Source organism: Salmo salar, chromosome ssa23, assembly GCF_905237065.1.
Source record: "Salmo salar chromosome ssa23, Ssal_v3.1, whole genome shotgun sequence".
NCBI lineage: Eukaryota > Metazoa > Chordata > Actinopteri > Salmoniformes > Salmonidae > Salmo > Salmo salar.
In genome coordinates this window covers 34,575,078-34,594,056 of record NC_059464.1, presented here as the reverse complement: position 1 = coordinate 34,594,056, position 18,979 = coordinate 34,575,078, and the positions used below count along the sequence as shown (strand labels likewise).

The 18,979-nt window shown below is 45.4% G+C and overlaps 1 protein-coding gene across 1 annotated transcript in view; it reads right to left on the bottom strand.

Annotated features, from left to right (window-relative positions):
* Nucleotides 1-16,277, bottom strand: part of LOC106584453 (transcriptional enhancer factor TEF-3) — a 35,568-nt gene extending 19,291 nt beyond the window's left edge. Inside the window, exons 1-2 of the mRNA XM_014169810.2 lie at nt 16,254-16,277; nt 15,808-16,150 (exon numbers count right to left, since the gene is read on the bottom strand). Coding sequence (XP_014025285.2) covers nt 15,808-16,150; nt 16,254-16,277 — 367 coding nt within the window. The remainder of the gene's footprint in view (nt 1-15,807; nt 16,151-16,253) is intronic.
* Nucleotides 16,278-18,979: the final 2,702 nt, after the last annotated feature.

Here is an 18,979-nt window from a genome sequence, read left to right as displayed (position 1 = left end):
CTCCATCCCTGTCATAAATCTGCCTCCTCTCACAAGGCAGGGTTCCTCTCTGGCCCTGAATGGTCAGTCCCTGCTCTCTGTGTTCTCTCCTTCCCAGAGCATTCCTCACATACCAACACCCTGACTGCCCTGCCTGCTGCAGCACTGGGCCTGCATCTGTTCTCTCTGCTGCCTGCCCCATGGGGGCGTACTGGGTTATTATGTGTGTGTGTGTGTGTGTGTGTGTGTGTGTGTGTGTGTGTGTGTGTGTGTGTGTGTGTGTGTGTGTGTGTGTGTGTGTGTGTGTGTGTATTTGTGTGTGCGCACGCAGCTACACCCCTTGACCTCTGTGTACAAACACTCACACCCTCATGATGCTAGAGGACATCCACTCACACCATAGCACATAGCCATCCCAGCCTCGCTAGCCACTCCAGACTCCAGCACAGACGACAACAGAGGACCCAGCTTCTTACGTCTACTCTCCATCTATTCTGAACAGTGGCGTTCCATGGGATCGACATGAGGAGGCCAAACATGCCAGCCACTTTGTGTAACACACAAACCATCTCTGTTAGACAGGGAGCACACACGCACACACACAGCAAGCCCCTTTCTGAACACACATCTGCCAGCTGTACGGCTTCCGACAGCCTCTCTGTCTCTGGGCGATAACTAAGGTCAGATTTAGGCTGCAGGCAGGAATGTGTTGGCAGGGTGCGATTTCCCCTCGGATAGGATAGCTAGCCGAGCGATGTGGAGTGGTGGCGTTCAGACTCCTGACACAGGCCCGTCTCTGAAGCCACTGGCTAGCTCACTTCTCTCTTACTGACACTATCTGCTATGGCGCTGTCCATGCAAAGCTGTTCACTGTCAGTCCTGGAGGGCCAAAACACTTCTGGTTTTCATCCTCTTCTTCTAATAAGGGACTGATTCAGACCTGGGACACCAGATGTGGGCAATTAACCACCAGGTAGAAACAAAAACCAGAAGCGTTTAGGCCGACCAGGACCGGAATCGAACAGCCCTGCTGTAAAGACTTAGACCGGGATTCAAAGATACAGTATGTCAACATTGCGTTTCAAAGGTGAAATCACTGTAACAGCAGTAGTTGACTGTTTACTGTCAGTTTCATTTGAATCCCTACAGAACTGTATCTCTCCACCGGTTACATAATATTATAAACTGGTTGGTTCGAGCCCTGAATGCTGATTCGCAGACCATATACCACGTGTATGACAAAACATTTATTTTTACTGCTCTAATCACGTTGGTAACCAGTTTATAATAGCAATAAGGCATATGGGGGTTTGTGATATATGGCCAAAATACAACGGCTAAGGGCTGTGTCCAGGCACTCCGCATTTCATTGTGCATAAAAACAGCCCTTAGATGTGGCCATATATCGCACCTCCTCAGGCCTTATTGCTTCAATATTCTCTCCATCTCCTCGCCTGTGTGAATAGGTTCTAGAAGTAATCAGTGATTTACCACTATTGGATAGGTGTAAGCAAGGGCAAGGGGTTTCCTTACGTAGCTTTTATCTATCTACAGTTGAAATCATAAGTTTACATACACCTTAGCCAAATACATTTAAACTCAGTTTTTCACAATTCCTGACATTTAATCCTAGTACAAATTCCATGTCTTAGGTCAGTTAGGATCACCACTTATTTTAAGAATGTGAAATGTCAGAATAATAGTAGAGAGAGATTTATTTCAGTTTTTATTTCTTTCATCACATTCCCTGTGGGTCAGAAGTTTACATACACTCAATTAGTATTTGGTAGCATTGCCTTTAAATTGTTTAACTTGGGTCAAACGTTTCGGGTAGCCTTCCACAAGCTTCCCACAATAAGTTGGGTGAATTTTGGCCCATTCCTCCTGACAGAGCTGGTGTAACTCTGTCAGGTTTGTAGGCCTCTTTGCTCGCACATGCTTTTTCAGTTCTGCCCACACATTTTCTATAGGATTGAGGTCAGGGCTTTGTGATGTTCACTCCAATACCTTGACTTTGTTGTCCTTAAGCCATTTTGCCACAAGTATGGAACCCACAAGTATGCTTGGGGTCATTGTCCATTTAGAAGACCCATTTGCGACCAAGCTTTAACTTCCTGACTGATGTCTTGAGATGTTGCTTCAATATATCCACATAATTGTCCTCCATCATGATGCCATCTATTTTGTGAAGTGCACCAGTCCCTCCTGCAGCAAAGTACCTCCACAACATGATGCTGCCACCCCCGTGCTTCACGGTTGGGATGGTGTTCTTCTGCTTGCAAGCGTACTCCTTTTTCCTCCAAACATAACGATGGCCATTATGGCCAATCAGTTCTATTTTTGTTTCATCAGACCAGAGGACATTTCTCCAAAAAGTACGATCTTTGTCCCCATGTGCAGTTGCAAACCATAGTCTGGCTTTTTTATGGCGGTTTTGGAGCAGTGGCTTCTTCCTTGCTGAGCGGCCTTTCAGGTTATTGCGATATAGGATTAGTTTTACTGTGGATATAGATACTTTTATACCCGTTTCCTCTCTAGGAGACAGAACGCATTTCCTTCCTGAGCGGTATGATGGCTGCATGGTCCCATGGTGTTTATACTTGCGTACTATTGTTTGTACAGATGAACGTGGTACCTTCAGGCGTTTGGAAATTGCTCCCAGGGATGAACCAGACTTGTGGAGGTATACCATTTTTTTCTGAGGTCTTGGCTGATTTCTTTTGATTTTCCCATGATGTCAAACAAAGAGCCACTGAGTTTGAAGGTAGGCCTTGACATACATCCACAGGTACACCTCCAATTGTCTCAAATGATGTCAATTAGCCTATCAGAAGCCATTACATCATTTTCTGGAATTTTCCAAGCTGTTTGAAGGCACAGTCAACTTAGCGTATGTATTAAACTTCTGACCCACTGAAATTGTGATAGTGAATTATAAATGAAATAGTCTGTCTGTAAACAATTGTTGGAAAAATTACGTGTCATGCACAAAGCAGATGTCCTAACCGACTTGCCAAAACTATAGTTTGTTAAACAGAAATGTGTAGAGTGGTTGAAAAACAAGTTTTAATGACTCCAACCTTAGTGTATGTAAACTTCCAACTTCAATTGTATCTATCCAGTCATGTCAGATCTTGGGATACGTAAAGGGAGAGAGCATTCGATCAGGGCCTTAGACAGAGGTGAGATGCATGTCAGAGCCAAGCAGACAGCCATGTCTGAATTCTGGAGGCACCTTAGTGGAAATGCAGTGATGATTCCTCAAAGTCCCTGGGAGGATCCTATCGCATGTGAAAGTGAAGGTCAAGACAGGGGCTAGGGCTACAGAGCCAGGGTCAGGTTCAGACTCAGGACCTCCCCCATGTGACTGCTGTGCTGTGCCCCCTGCACCGCCCCAGCCTCATCCTCAGGAGGGCTCAGTTGTCGCCACTACCCACTCACTACCCAGCAAACCCCTGACCTGGCCATGCCTTCAAGTACTCTCTCTGGAGACAGCAGACAGTGACCCCACTGCAGTAGTACTCACTCTGGAGACTCGGGCATTATCACTTAATTATTCAATCACTGTAAATAAACAACCAACATTTCCACTATCAAATTTGTTATTTTCATATACGGCCTATATGGGTATCCTATACCTTGGGGCAAAGCACTTATCCAACTGTCCATCCCTCCTCCCCTATAACACACATAATTTGTCATCCCAGCTCTGAAAAGCCTTTCTACCCAGTTAGTCGGATGGGGCAAAGCACAACCGGGACCCATGGAAGCCAGGAAATGTTTTCATTGGCAATGCATGTCGAATGACTGCCACACAAAAACCTCCACAATATCCGTGACGCTGTCTTAATTGGCGAGCTAATAACTACAGTGAGTAATAAGCATGACGGCCAGACTATTATGAGAAAAATGCTATGAATGTATGAGGAAATATGAGACACAAACATTCCTCTCGATATAAGAAATTACAAATGGATGAAGAGGATCTATACGCATACTACATAATTAACGGTTCCCCATCTCAGTATGACATTGTTGCCTCTGAAATGGCACTTGTTCAGTGTTGTAGACAGGAAACGCAATACAGTGCATTCGGAAATTATTCAGACCTTGACTTTTTCCACATTTTGTTACATTACAGATTTATTCTAAAATGGATTAAATCGTTTTTTCCCCCCTAATCAATCTACACACCAAACCCCATAATAACTAAGCAAAAACAGATTGTTAGACATTCAGATCCTTTACTCAGTACTTTGTTGAAGCAGCTTTGGCAGCGATTACAGCCTCGAGTCTTCTCCCATTCTTCTCTGTAGATCCTCTCAAGCGCTATCATGTTGGATGGGAAGTGTGTGCAAAGATGTCATCAAGGCAAAGGGTGGATATTTGAAGAATCTCAAATATAAAATATATTTTGATTTGTTTAACACTTTTTTGGTTACTACATGATTCCATATGTGTTATTTGATAGTTTTGATGACTTCATTATTATTCTACAATGTATAAAATAGTCAAAATAAAGAAAAACCCTTGAATGAGCAGGTATTCTAAAACCTTTGACCGGTAGTGTATTTCCATAGGTTTTCCTCTCACTTCATGTAATGATATACTTCAATTTAAAACCTCAACCTGAGAATGAGATTAACATAGCTTTAGGCTGAAATGAGTTGAGTTGTAGCAATGTGTCGAAAGGTCTGTCAATGACCCTGACAGGGCTGATAAACAGGGTGGGGGGTCAGTGTGGGGGGTGGGCTTAGCTGTTTAGGGGCTGATGGGGTGTGGGGGGGCAGCGGGTTCAGTCTTGTCTCTTTTCCCATGTAGTAAATTTGGTCTGGCCGCGAGGCGTGAACTTGGGGAGCAGTTGGAGGTTAGCTGAAAGGCAGACAGACCCGCTGAGAGACTGACGGACAGACGGGGGGTGGGGGGGAGCAGAGTGCATGATAAATCACAGAAATAGCAGCGAACAGAGGGAGGCATAAAGACACACACACACACAACAGGGACAGGTGCAGAATGCCCTGGAGCCGCACAAGACACCGCCGCTACCTTGGTGTTTATTTGTTTCCCTCCCCTCACTCCAGGCACTCAAAGGGTAAACGTCTATTCTGGTATAGGGTTACAGCGGAGCTGCCTTGAACCCCGGTTCCAAGCGCATGCCATTCCTAACGGCCCATCGTGCTCCCTGGCACGCATCACCCGCCCCTGACCCCCGTGGGGAGAAAGGGGCACCTCAGCGCGCCCCCCCCAGCTCTCACCACCCTCCCCTCCCTCCCCAGCCTCTCTTCCCCTAAAACAGAATGTGACACCTGCCCCCTCTCCTCCGTCCCATTATTGCAGGCTTTATAAGGGGTTAGAGTTGATCAGGGGACGGCTGTGAACTCGCCGGGCCCAGATAGCCTAGCATGTGGCTAATGGCTAAAGGAGCTGGCTCAGTGAGGGGAGATGACAGACCTCATCTGAAAAGCACACAACCACGTTTGGACCCAACGCTTTTCCACCACCAGCAGACGAGCTATCGTTATCGCAAGCCATCTGTTAGCAGACGTCTACCAGCAAGACCTAGTGTGTCCTATCAAATCAAAGTTTATTGGTTGCGTACACAGATTTTTTTTTATTTAACCTCTCTAGGGTATGTGGGACGAAATCGTCCCACCTACTCAACAGCCAGTGGAATCACGTGGCGCGATATTCAAATACCTTAGAAATGCTATTACTTCAATTTCTCAAACATATGACTATTTTACACCATTTTAAAGACAAGACTCTCGTTAATCTAACCACACTGTCCGATTTCAAAAAGGCTTTACAACGAAAGCAAAACATTAGATTATGTCAGCAGAGTACCCAGCCAGAAATAATCAGACACCCATTTTTCAAGCTAGCATATAATGTCACAAAAAACAAAACCACAGCTAGATGCAGCACTAACCTTTGATGATCTTCATCAGATGACACTCCTAGGACATTATGTTATACAATACATGCATGTTTTGTTCAATCAAGTTCATATTTATATCAAAAACCAGCTTTTTACATTAGCATGTGACGTTCAGAACTAGCATACCCACCGCAAACTTCCGGTGAATTTACTAAATTACTCACGATAAACGTTCACAAAAAACATAACAATTATTTTAAGAATTATAGATACAGAACTCCTTTATGCAATCGCGGAGTCCGATTTTTTAAAATAGCTTTTCGGCACACATACACACACACACACACACACACACACACACACACACACACAAAAGTTTGGACACACCTAATCATTCAAGGGTTTTTCTTTATTTGTCTTATTTTCTACATTATAATAGTGAAGACATCAACTATAAAATAACACATATGGAATCATGTAGTAACCAAAAAAGTGTTAAACAAATCAAAATATATTTTAGATTATTCAAAGTAGCCACCCTTTGCCTTGATGACAGCTTTGCAGAATCTTGGCATACTCTCAACTAGCTTCACCTGGAATGGTTTTCCAACAGTCTTGAAGGAGCTCATATGCTGAGCACTTGTTGGCTGCCTTTCCTTCACTCTGTGGTCCATCTCATCCCAAACCATCTCAATTGGGTTGAGGTTGGGTGACCTGTGGAGGCCAGGTCATCTGATGCAGTACTCATCACTCTCCTTCTTGGTCAAATAGCCCTTACACAGTCTGGAGGTGTGTTGGGTCATTGTCCTGTTGAAAAAGAAATGATAGTCCCACTAAGCACAAACCAGATGGGATGGCGTATCGCTGCATAAAGCTGTGGTAGCCATGCTGGTTAAGTGTGCCTTGAATTCTAAATAAATCACAGAGTGTCACCAGCTAAGCACCCCCACACAATCACACCTCCTCCTCCATGCTTCACGGTGGGAACCACACATGCGGAGATCATCTGTTCAACTATTCTACATCTCAAAGACTCAATTATGGACAAATCAGACCAAAGGACAGATTTCCACCGCTCTAATGTCCATTGCTCGTATTTCTTGGCCCAAGCAGGTTTCTTCTTATTATTGGTGTCCTTTAGTGGTGGTTTCTTTGCAGCAATTCTACCATGAAGACCTGATTTACACAGTCTCCTCTGAACAGTTGATGTTGAGATTAGAGGTCGGCCGATTATGATTTTTCAACGCCGATGCCGATTTATTGGAGGACCAAAAAAGCCGATGCCGATTAATCGGCCGGTTTTTATTTTTTTTTTTCTTTATTTTTTTTCTTTACAATGTATTTATTTGTTGTAATAATGACATTTACAACAATACTGAATGAACACTTATATGAAATCTTCCCACAGTGATCACAGCTATAAGGTTTCTCTCGTGTATACATCAATAAATACATCAATAAAATCAATTTAGCCTCAAATAAATAATGAAACATGTTCAATTTGGTTTAAATAATGCAAAACAAAGTGTTGGAGAAGAAAGTAAAACTGCAATATGTGCCATGTAAAAAAGCTAACGTTTAAGTTCCTTGCACAGAACATGAGAACATATGAAAGCTGGTGGTTCCTTTTAACATGAGTCTTCAATATTCCCAGGTAAGAAGTTTTAGGTTGTAGTTATTATAGGAATTATAGGACTATTTCTCTCTATACGATTTGTATTTCATATACCTTTGACTATTGGATGTTCTTATAGGCACTTTAGTATTGCCAGTGTAACAGTATAGCTTCCGTCCCTCTCCTCGCTCCTACCTGGGCTCGAACCAGGAACACATCGACAACAGCCACCCTCGAATCAGCGTTACCCATGCAGAGCAAGGGGAAAAACTACTCCAAGCCTCAGAGCGAGTGACGTTTGAAACGCTATTAGCGCGCACCCGGCTAACTAGCTAGCCATTTCATATTGGTTACACCAGCCTAATCTTGGGAGTTGACAGGCTTGCAGTCATAAACAGCGCAATGCATTGCGAAGGGCTGCTGGCAAACGCACAAAAGTGCTGTTTGAATGAACGCTTACGAGCCTGCTGCTGCCTACCATCGCTCAGTCAGACTGCTCTATCAAATCATAGACTTAATTATAACATAATAACACACAGAAATACGAGCCTTAGGTCATTAATATGGTCGAATCCGGAAACTATCATCTCGAAAACAAAATGTTTTTCCTGTCAGTGAAATACGGAACCGTTCCGTATTTTATCTAACGGGGTGGCATCCCTAAGTCTAAATATTCCTGTTACATTGCACAACCTTCAATGTTATGTCATAATTACGTAAAATTCTGGCAAATTAGTTCGCAACGAGCCAGGCGGCCCAAACTGTTGCATATACCCTGACTCTGCGTGCAATGAACGCAAAATGACACAATTTCACCTGGTTAATATTGCCTGCTAACCTGGATTTATTTTAGCTAAATATGCAGGTTTAAAAATATATACTTCTGTGTATTGATTTTAAGATAGGCATTGATGAATATGGTTAGGTACAGTCATGCAACGATTGTGCTTTTTTTCGCAAATGCGCTTTTGTTAAATCATCCCCCGTTTGGCGAAGTCGGCTGTCTTTGTTAGGAAGAAATAGTCTTCACAGTTCGCAACGAGCCAGGCGGCCCAAACTGCTGCATATACCCTGACTCTGTTTGCAAGAGAAGTGACACATTTTCCCTAGTTAAAAGAAATTCATGTTAGCAGGCAATATTAACTAAATATGCAGGTTTAAAAATATATACTTGTGTATTGATTTTAAGAAAGGCATTGATGTTTATGGTTGGAGCAACGTGTACCTAAGCGATTATATGCAACGCAGGACAGGCTAGATAAACTAGTAATATCATCAACCATGTGTAGTTAACTTGTGATTGTGATTGATTAATGCTAGCTAGCAACTTACCTTGACTTCTTTCTGCATTCGCGTAACAGGCAGGCTCCTCGTGGAGTGCAATGTAAAGCAGGTGGTTAGAGCATTGGACTAGTTAACCGTAAGGTTGCAAGATTGAATCCCTGAGCTGACAAGGTCAAAATCTGTCCTTCTGCCCCTGAACAAGGCAGTTAACCCACTGTTCCTAGGCCGTCATTGAAAATAAGAATGTGTTCTTAACTGACTTGCCTAGTTAAATAAAGGTAAAAAAAAAAACGTCCAAATCGGCGTCCAAAAATACCGATTTCCGATTATTATGAAAACTTGAAATCGGCCCTAATTAATCGGCAATTCCGATTAATCGGTTGACCTCTAGTTGAGATGTGTCTGTTGCTTTTGAACTTTGAAGCATTTATTTGGGCTGCAATCTCTAATGAACTTATTTTCTGCATCAGAGTTAACTCTTGGTCTTCCTTTCCTGTGGCGGTCCTCATGAGAGCCAGTTTCATCATAGCACTTTATGGTTTTTGCAGAAACGTTCAAACTTCTTGAAATTTTCCGTATTGACTGACCTTCATGTCTTAAAGTAATGATGGACTGTCATTTCTCTTTGCTTATTTGAGCTGTTATATAAATTCAGCAAAAAAAGAAACGTCCCTTTTTCAGGACCCTATCTTTCAAAGATAATTCATAAAAATCCAAATAACTTCACAGATCTTCATTGTAAAGGGTTTAAACACTGTTTCCCATGCTTGTTCAATGAACATGCACCTGTGGAATGGTCGTTAAGACACTAACAGCTTACAGACGGTAGTCAATTAAGGTCACAGTTATGAAAACACTAAAGAGGACACTAAAGAGGCCTTTCTACAGACTCTGAAAAACACCAAAAGAAAGATGCCCAGGGTCCCTGCTCATCTGCGTGAACATGCCTTAGGCATGCTGCAAGGAGGCATGAGGACTGCAGATGTGGCCAGGGCAATAAATTGCAATGTCCGTACTGTGAGACGCCTAAGACAGTGCTACAGGACGGACAGCTGAATGTCCTCGCAGTGGCAGACCATGTGTAACAACACCTGCACAGGATCGGTACATCCAAACATCACACCTGAAGGACAGGTACAGGATGGCAACAACAACTGCCCGAACGCACAATCCCTCCATCAGTGCTCAGACTGTCCGCAATAGGCTGAGATAGGCTGGACTGAGGGCTTGTAGGCCTGTTGTAAGGCAGGTCCTCACCAGACATCACCGACAACAACGTCACCTATGGGCACAAACCCACCGTCGCTGGACCAGACAGGACTAGCAAAAAGTGCTCTTCACTGATGAGTCGCGGTTTTGTGTCACCAGGGGTGATGGTCAGATTCACGTTTATCGTCGAAGGAATGAGCGTTACACCGAGGCCTGTACTCTGGAGCGGGATTCGATTTAGAGGTGGAGGGTCCGTCATGGTCTGGGGCGGTGTGTCACAGCATCATCGGACTGAGCTTGTCGTCATTGCAGTCAATCTCAACGCTGTGCGTTACAGGGAAAACATCCTCCTCCCTCATGTGGTACCCTTCCTGCAGGCTCATCCTGACATGACCCTGCAGCATGACAATGCCACCAGCCATACTGCTCGTTCTGTGCATGATTTCCTGCAAGACAGGAATGTCAGTGTTCTGCCAGCGACGAGCCAGAATCTCAATCCCATTGAGCACATCTGGGACCTGTTGGATCGGAGGGTGAGGGCTAGGGCCATTCCCCCCAGAAATGTCCGGGAACTTGAAGGTGCCTTGGTGGAAGAGTGGGGTAACATCTCACAGCAAGAACTGGCGAATCTGGTGCAGTCCATGAGGAGGAGATGCACTGCAGTACTTAATGCAGCGGGTGGCCACACCAGATACTGACTGTTACTTTTGATTTTGACCCCCTCCCCCCTTTGTTCAGGGACACATTATTCAATTTCTGTTAGTCACATGTCTGTGGAACTTGTTCAGTTTATGTCTCAGTTGTTGAATCGTATGTCCCTGCAAATATTTACACATGTTACGTTTGCTGCAAATAAACGCAGTTGACAGCTGAGTTTATATTATTCTGCCTTCTATTCTTTTGGCCAAGCGTCTTTTGATTTGGTGACATCCATTGGCTGTTTTGTATAGCCACAGCTAGCGTGTACTATGATGTCCTACTTCTTTGTTGGTGGTAAAACATGAAATAGAAAATTATGCAGTTCAGCCTCATTGTTGGAAAAGAGTGATGCAATAATGCTGTTTATCTTCTGCCATTCTTCTTAAGCCTGCATCAAGCATTGCCTTTTCACACCGCTTCAACCTTAAAATTAGAGGTTTATGGAAAGCCTATCCCTGACTGGTTCAGTTCTTGATTGGAGTTTGGCTGGATGTGAAATGGTGGTTGCGTACACCTTAACCTGTTATGGCTAGGGGGCAGTATTTTCACGGCTGGATAAAAAACATACCCGATTTAATCTGGTTACCACTCCTACCCAGTAACTAGAATATGCATATACTTATTACATATGGATAGAAAACACTCCAAAGTTTCTAAAACTGTTTGAATGGTGTCTGTGAGTATAACAGAACTCATTTGGCAGGCAAAAACCTGACAAGGTTTCAGGCAGGAAGTGGCCTGTCTGACAAGGTGTCGTTCTTCTTGTCTCTGTTTATTGAAGAGTGAGGATCTTAGCTGTCCCGTGACACTTACTACGGCTGCCATAGGGTCTCAGAAGGCGGTAAAAAGCTGAATCGTGGCTTTGCAGGCTCTGGCTGAAACAAAGTAGCGCGTTTGGGTAGTGGCTGGTTACAGTACTGTGAGACTCAGGCTCGTGCCCGCATCGACCGAAAGCTTTGTTTACTTTCCTCAGTTTAGCTAAAAGGAGATTCCTGGTCGGAATATTATCGCTTTTTTACGAGAAAAATTGCATAAAAATGGATTTTAACTTCTTCGGCATACAGGGAAGTGTTCGGAATTTCGGATGACTGATGTGCCCAAAGTAAACTGCCTGTTACTCAGGCCCAGAAGCTAGGATATGCATATAATTGGTAGCATTGGATAGGAAACACTCTGACGTTTCTAAAACTGTTAAAATAATGTCTGTGAGTATAACAGAACTGATATGGCAGGCAAAGACCCGAGGAAAGTCCATCCGGAAATGTATTTCTTTTTTAGGTCACAGGCCATTTCAATGCTAGCCTATGGGATATACACATAGATAGGACCCAGATTGCAGTTCCTATGGCTTCCACTAGATGTCAGTCTTTAGACAGGGTTTCAGGCTTGTTTCTTGAAAAATGAACAAGTAGTGTCTCAATAGAAAAGTAGTCTTGTTGGCGCGTGAATGAGGTGCACGCTCTTCGTTATTTATCTTCCCTATTGAACATACTATTCTCCGTCTTAAATATGATTGTTTATTTAGATATTAGAGTACCTGAGGATTAATTAGAAACATCGTTTGACTTTACAGGTAACCTTTTGGATTCGTTTGTATGCATGTTGAACGAGTGGATTACTGAGATCATTGGCGCCAACTAAACTGACTTTTTTGGATATAAAGAAGGACTTTATCGAATAAAACGACCATTCATTGTGTAGCTGGGACCCTTGGAATTGCAAACAGAGGAAGATCTTCAAAGGTAAGTGATTTATTTAATCGCCATTTGTGATTTTGTGACGCCTGTGCTGGTTGAAAAAGTATTTTGATGTGGGGCGCTGTCCTCAGACAATCGCATGGTATGCTTTCGCCGTAAAGCCTTTTTGAAATCTGACAACGCGGTTGGATTAACAAGAAGTTAAGCTTTTAAATTATGTATGACACTTGTATTTTCATGAATGTTTAATATTAAAAAAATTGTATTTTGAATTTCGCACTCTGCAATTTCACCAGATGTTGTCGTAGGTGTCCCGCTAGCGGTTCATGCGCCCTAAGAGGTTTTAAGGAGGACAGTACAGTAAGAAGGCAAGAGACAAGTTGGCACAACTACTACGGCGGAGTTAGATGCATTAAACCTTCATAGAGAGGCAGCCTCAGCACTGGCTGCACCGGAGAGCTTGGTCAAAGTGCCCAGATCCTTCTGTTGCTTGGGAGAGACATCATCAGAGTACATAAAGTGAGACAACAAATCAATGGACCACACAATGCCCCCTTTGCTCAGAGACTCGACTTAGGCTGGGTCCTAGTGGGTGAAGTATGCCTGGGAAACGCACACAAGCCAAATCGTGAACAGCTTCAAAACAAATGTATTGGAGAATGGCCCTCCTTCCTCCCATCATGTCACATCTACATTCATCTGAAAGAAAAGGTGAGCTCTAGATTGTTTCTCCCATACATTCAAGGAAAGCCCTATTCACAAAGCAGCTGAAGACAAACTTGGACACACAGTGTTTAACAGGACAGAGAACGACAACAAGAGAGCTCTCTCCATTGAGGACACAGTCTTTTTAAACACTATGGACAAAGAGTTCCACAAAGACAAGACACACAGCTGGGTAGCTCCTCTCCCCTTCAGAGTACCCAGGCCACCTCTCCCGTACAATCGCACACAGGCGCTCACCCGTCTCACCTCTACACCGAAGCCTGGACAAGAAGCCTGAGATGAAAGAGCAGTTTGTCACCTTCATGGAGAATATATTCCTAAACAACTATGCAGAGCCAGCACCCACACCCACTGAAGGATGGAGAAGAGTGTTGGTACCACCCGACCTTCGGGGTCTACCAGTCGGGTCAGATCAGGGTAGTTTTTGACTCTAATGCACAGCAGTATGGTCTCTCCCTCAACAACATGCTGCTCACAGGCACAGACCTAAACAACAGTCTTCTGGGAGTTCTCATCCGCTTCAGGAAAAAACATGTAACAATAACGGCAGATACCCAACAGATGCTTTATTGTTTTGTTGTGAGAGATCACAGAAACTACCTGAGAATCTTATGGTACAGAGACAATGACATCACAAAAACATAATTGAGTACAGGATGAAGGTCCACAACTTCGACAACAGCCCATCTCCTGCCGTCACCGTCTACGGGCTCAGGCGAGCCGCTCAAGAAGTTGAGCAAGACCACGGAGAAGACACTGGACAGTTCGTGGAGAGACATTTCTATGTGGATGATGGGCTCAAGTCTCTACCCACAGACAGAGGCCATCGACCTGTTACGGAGAACTCAAGCAGCACTCGAGTCAAACCTGCGACTGCAAAAGATTGCATCAAACAGTGCGACTGTGATGGAGGCACTAGAAAACTGAAAAATAACAAAACCGTTTGACATAGAAACACCGGATTTTCAGCTGTTAAAAAAAAAAAACAGTTTAAAGATGAAATTATGAAAAAATGTAATAACTTTCCACCCATGAGGCCACAAGAGGGCGATTTTGGGTTATTTGACTGCAGGAAAGGGTCCTCAGTTACAATAAATGCGGCCGCAGGATTTGCGGTTTCAGTCCAGTAGGGTTTCTTGAGAGCCTTAGCGTTGTTGGCTTGGGGGGGAATATAGAGAACATGGCAGTGGTGATGACCGAAGGCAATTCGCTTGGGAGGTAATGCGGTCGGCATTTGATGGTGAGATATTCCAGATCGGGAGAACAAAAGGACTTCCTGTACGTTACCACTATCACACCATGAGTTATTAATCATGAAACATATTCCTCCACCTTTCTTTTTCCAGGTCACTTCATGGCTTTCTGAAGGGTCTATAAGCACTCCATAGTACTAACAGCATTTTATGGTAGAAAAAACAATCCTTCTACATTGCGTATGTGTCACGCCCTGATCTGTTTCACCTGTCTTTGTGCTCGTCTCCACCCCCCTCCAGGTGTCGCCCATCTTCCCCATTATCCCCTGTGTATTTATACCTGTGTTCTCTGTCTGTGGCCAGTTTTGTTTTGTTTCGTGAAGCCTACCAGCGTTCTGCCCTCTGTTCCCGTTTTTCCCGGTTTTGACCTTTTCTGCCCGCCCTGACCCTGAGCCTGCCTGCCATCCTGTACCTTTGCCCCACTACTCTGGATTATTGACCCCTGCCTGCCTTGACCTGTCGTTTGCCTGCCCCTGTTGCTGTAATAAACACTGTTACTTCGACACAGTCTGCATTTGGGTCTTACCTGAAACGTGATAGTATGTCCGAAACACATTGCTTATCTAAATATTTTCCCTTATCATGGCATATAACTTTTTTTCTTCACCTTTATTCCAAAATGTTAATTGGACTGCAACACTTAAAAGCCAATGACGTAACATAGGTATGAAGGCCAACAAGAAATTAAGTAATGTATGTCTGACAATGAGATATGGCAAAGCGGGGTAAATAACATGCCCTCACCATAGTTATGTAATCGAATAGTGCGGTAGGTAACCTAGCGGTTAAGAGTGTTGGGCCAGTAATCGAAAGGTCACTGGTTCAAATCAAGGCACTTAACCCTAATTGCTCCTGTAAGTCGCTCTGGATAAAAGCGTCTGCTAAATTACAAAAATGTCAATGAATACTAGTATAGTACAGAAATGGCTGAGGGAGAGAGGGAAGGTGAGCGGATTTGGTCAAGTATCAATCAGAACGTGAGTAGCAGCATGGAGAGGCGTGTGACATCCATGGTGCCATCACACGCTACTCAGCCACGTGGACGGAGGGGAGGGACAGCTGGGCAGAAACCCAGCATGTTGTGTGAACCAGAGTGCTGTGAGTGGTGGTGGTAGTGAGAGGGTGTGTGGAACTATGTGTGTACTCTGGGATACTGCCATTTATCACTCACAACTCATAAGAAGTGTGTGTGTGTGTGTGTGTGTGTGTGTGTGTGTGTGTGTGTGTGTGTGTGTGTGTGTGTGTGTGTGTGTGTGTGTGTGTGTGTGTGTGTGTGTGTGTGTGAAGTAAATGTGTGTATACGTATGTAGGCCTTATTTGTGAGGGAAAGTGGTCAGTGCAGATACAACTGGCATATCTTCAATTTCAAGGTCCATGAGAGTGTATGTACATGAACGTTTGAGGGGACAGCATATAGTCAGTCATCATATAAAACCAGGGAATAGATGGGAAAAGGGTTGGGCGTACCATACATCTTTCCCTCGTCGGAGAGGATGATCTTCCTGCGTCCGCAGGGCGGGTAGATGGACAGGGCCTCATGGAAGCTCTGTTCGATGTCAGGGCTCCACACGCCCTCCGCATCGTTCTCCAGAGCCTTGTCCAGAGGCTCGTTCAGCTCCTCACTGCTGCCCCCAGGGGAGGGGGCTGGCACCCACTCCGCAGACGTGGTGGGGGCAGGGGGGGACCACAGGACAGGGCTGGGGTTGGCGGGATCGTGGGGGGTAGACCCAGGAGGGGGAAGGGGGTTGGGGTGGGATGTAGATGGTGTCTTCCAGGGGCCAATGACAGGACAAGACAGGGGAGAGTGATCCTGTGAAAGCAAAATACATAAAATTGAGGTCAGGTGAGGTTGAGTCAAGGAGAGCTGGTTAGAAGAATGTTAGGCCAAGAACAAGAGCATAGGAAGGCAATACCCATCGTAAACAGTGAATGACCATATGATATGCTTTTAAGGATAACAAGGATTGCTTTCAAATATTTATTATGCTGCTAAGTATTTGATACTTTGAATTGTCTTGGTATCCATAGTTATGTACTATGTATGATAAGCTATTCCCATGCTAAAAACTTGCTAGATCTCCCTCAAACAAGACGTTCAAACATCAAGAAACTTCCTGGTAAAATTAAGATGAAACAAAAACCACAAAATTCTGGTAATTTGACGTCAGCCCAAGGAGGTCGAACTATCTAGGAAAGCGATAGCTATGTCAGCGGAGTGTGGTCATATGAAGAGCGGCGTGCGCGCAAATGCTATGAGATCTTAGATCACATCAGTGGGGAGTTGCTAATACTACTTGGATAAAGCACCTCGGATCAGAAATTAGATTATGGAGCCATGAAAACAAACAGCATGGCACCTAGAGGCCAAGGGCTGAGGAGATGGCCGAAGAGATGGCCGAAGAGAGGGCTGAAGAGAGGGCTGAGGACAGGGCTGAGGACAGGGCTGAGGAGATGGCCGAGGACAGGGCCGAGGAGATGGCCGAGGACAGGGCCGAGGAGATGGCCGAGGACAGGGCCGAGGACAGGGCCGAGGACAGGGCCGAGGAGATGGCCGAGGACAGGGCCGAGGAGATGGCCGAGGACAGGGCCGAGAAGATGGCCGAGGACAGGGCCGAGGAGATGGCCGAGGACAGGGCCGAGGAGATGGCCGAGGACAGGGCCGAGGAGATGGCCGAGGACAGGGCCGAGGAGATGGCCGAGGACAGGGCCGAGGCCAGGGCCGAGGAGATGGCCGAGGAGATGGCCGAGGAGATGGCCGAGGAGATGGCCGAGGACAGGGCCGAGGAGATGGCCGAGGAGATGGCCGAGGAGATGGCCGAGGAGATGGCCGAGGACAGGGCCGAGGACAGGGCCGAGGAGATGGCCGAGGAGATGGCCGAGGACAGGGCCGAGGAGATGGCCGAGGACAGGGCCGAGGACAGGGCCGAGGAGATGGCCGAGGACAGGGCCGAGGACAGGGCCGAGGAGATGGCCGAGGACAGGGCCGAGGAGATGGCCGAGGACAGGGCCGAGGACAGGGCCGAGGACAGGGCCGAGGACAGGGCCGAGGACAGGGCCGGAGAGAGGGCCGAGGACAGGGCCGGGGAGAGAGGGCCGAGGAGAGGGCCGGGGAGAGGGCCGGAGAGGGCCGGGGACAGGGCCGAGGACAGGGCCGGGGAGAGGGCCGGGGAGAGGGCCGAGGACAGGGCCGAGAACAGGGCCGAGGACAGGGCCGAGAACAGGGCCAAGGAGATGGCCGAGGACAGGGCCGAGGGAGAGGGCCGAGGACAGGGCCGAGGGAGAGGGCCGAGGGGACGGCAGAGGAGTAACTAAGTCAACAGACTGGGAAATACACTAAACTGGGATCTCAAACACACCGCCATGGACATTTTCAAATACTTTATCTGTGCTCGATTGAGCTTGCCTGGCTTAATGGACCAATAGAATAGTACCAAAACTGTAAACTCCGCCCATCTGGCAGTCTACAGGCAAGCTGAAGCAAACGTTCAAAGTATGTGAAAGATTTCAAATAGTATTTGAACCCAGGTTGGGGATAGACAGACACTTGGTCAGACATATCAAGGAGGAGATCATATCAGGGTTATTTTGAGGCTCAATCATCTCTATCTATTTAGGCAATTACACTTCGAAACACTCAAGGAAATGATCAGGCTAGATGTTTGAGAACTGGTCAGGACATTGTGTCAGGGAAAAACTCTAGCTCTACAAATGTCTCATCACAAGAAACGGATGAGTCTCAATCATTGTTTGTGTTCTTCCAGAGGCAATCTGGGCTGCCAATTGCCAATTAAGGCTATTGACATTGTTAGTCAGTATGAGGCATGATTTGTCTGGTTGTATTCGGCCCTTCTGTTCGCCACAGTGACAATATTTAAAGCACATTTCCTGAAATTCTACACATTTAGCCATGTGGCTGAGATAACATTTGCTGTTTTAAGTTTACACTGAAAATATTTTTCAATTACGATTTACTGTTTGGATAAAAAAATGCTTAGGAAGCCCGCCCATTACTTTTCTGTGCAGAAAAACCCTGAGTGAGTAACGATCTCCATCCAGCCAGTCACCCTCTCTTCCTCTGAGCTCCCTGACGTACCAATGGGCTTCCCGTAAATGAGTTGGCCAGTTAACCATACACGTACACACACAAACGCACACACATGGCCGAGATAACTAAAATACACAAACACACACGAGACAATGTATCTATTCAGAGGCCATGGGGCAAACTGACCACACACAGATCAACATCCATACACAAACAACAGGTAATGACCCTCACACTCCCTCTCTATTTATTTTTTTATTTAACCTTTATTTAACTAGGCAAGTCAGTTAAGAACAAATTCTTATTTACAATGACAGCCTAGGCCCTATTGTCTGTTTCTCTCTCTCAGTCTCTCACTCCCTATTGTCTGTCTCTCTGTTTCTCTCTCCCTCCCTCCCTCTCGCTCTCTCAATTTTTGCTCTCTGTTTTTCTCTCTCTGTTTCTCTTTCCCTCCCCCCCTCCCTCGTTCTCTGGACTCTCCATACTGAACTATAGTTTAGTGAGTTAACAAAAGAACCCAAGAATGTACAGGCTACATGGACACTATATTAACCTAATTGAAAAACCTGAACAATGGGGATAACACTACAGAGG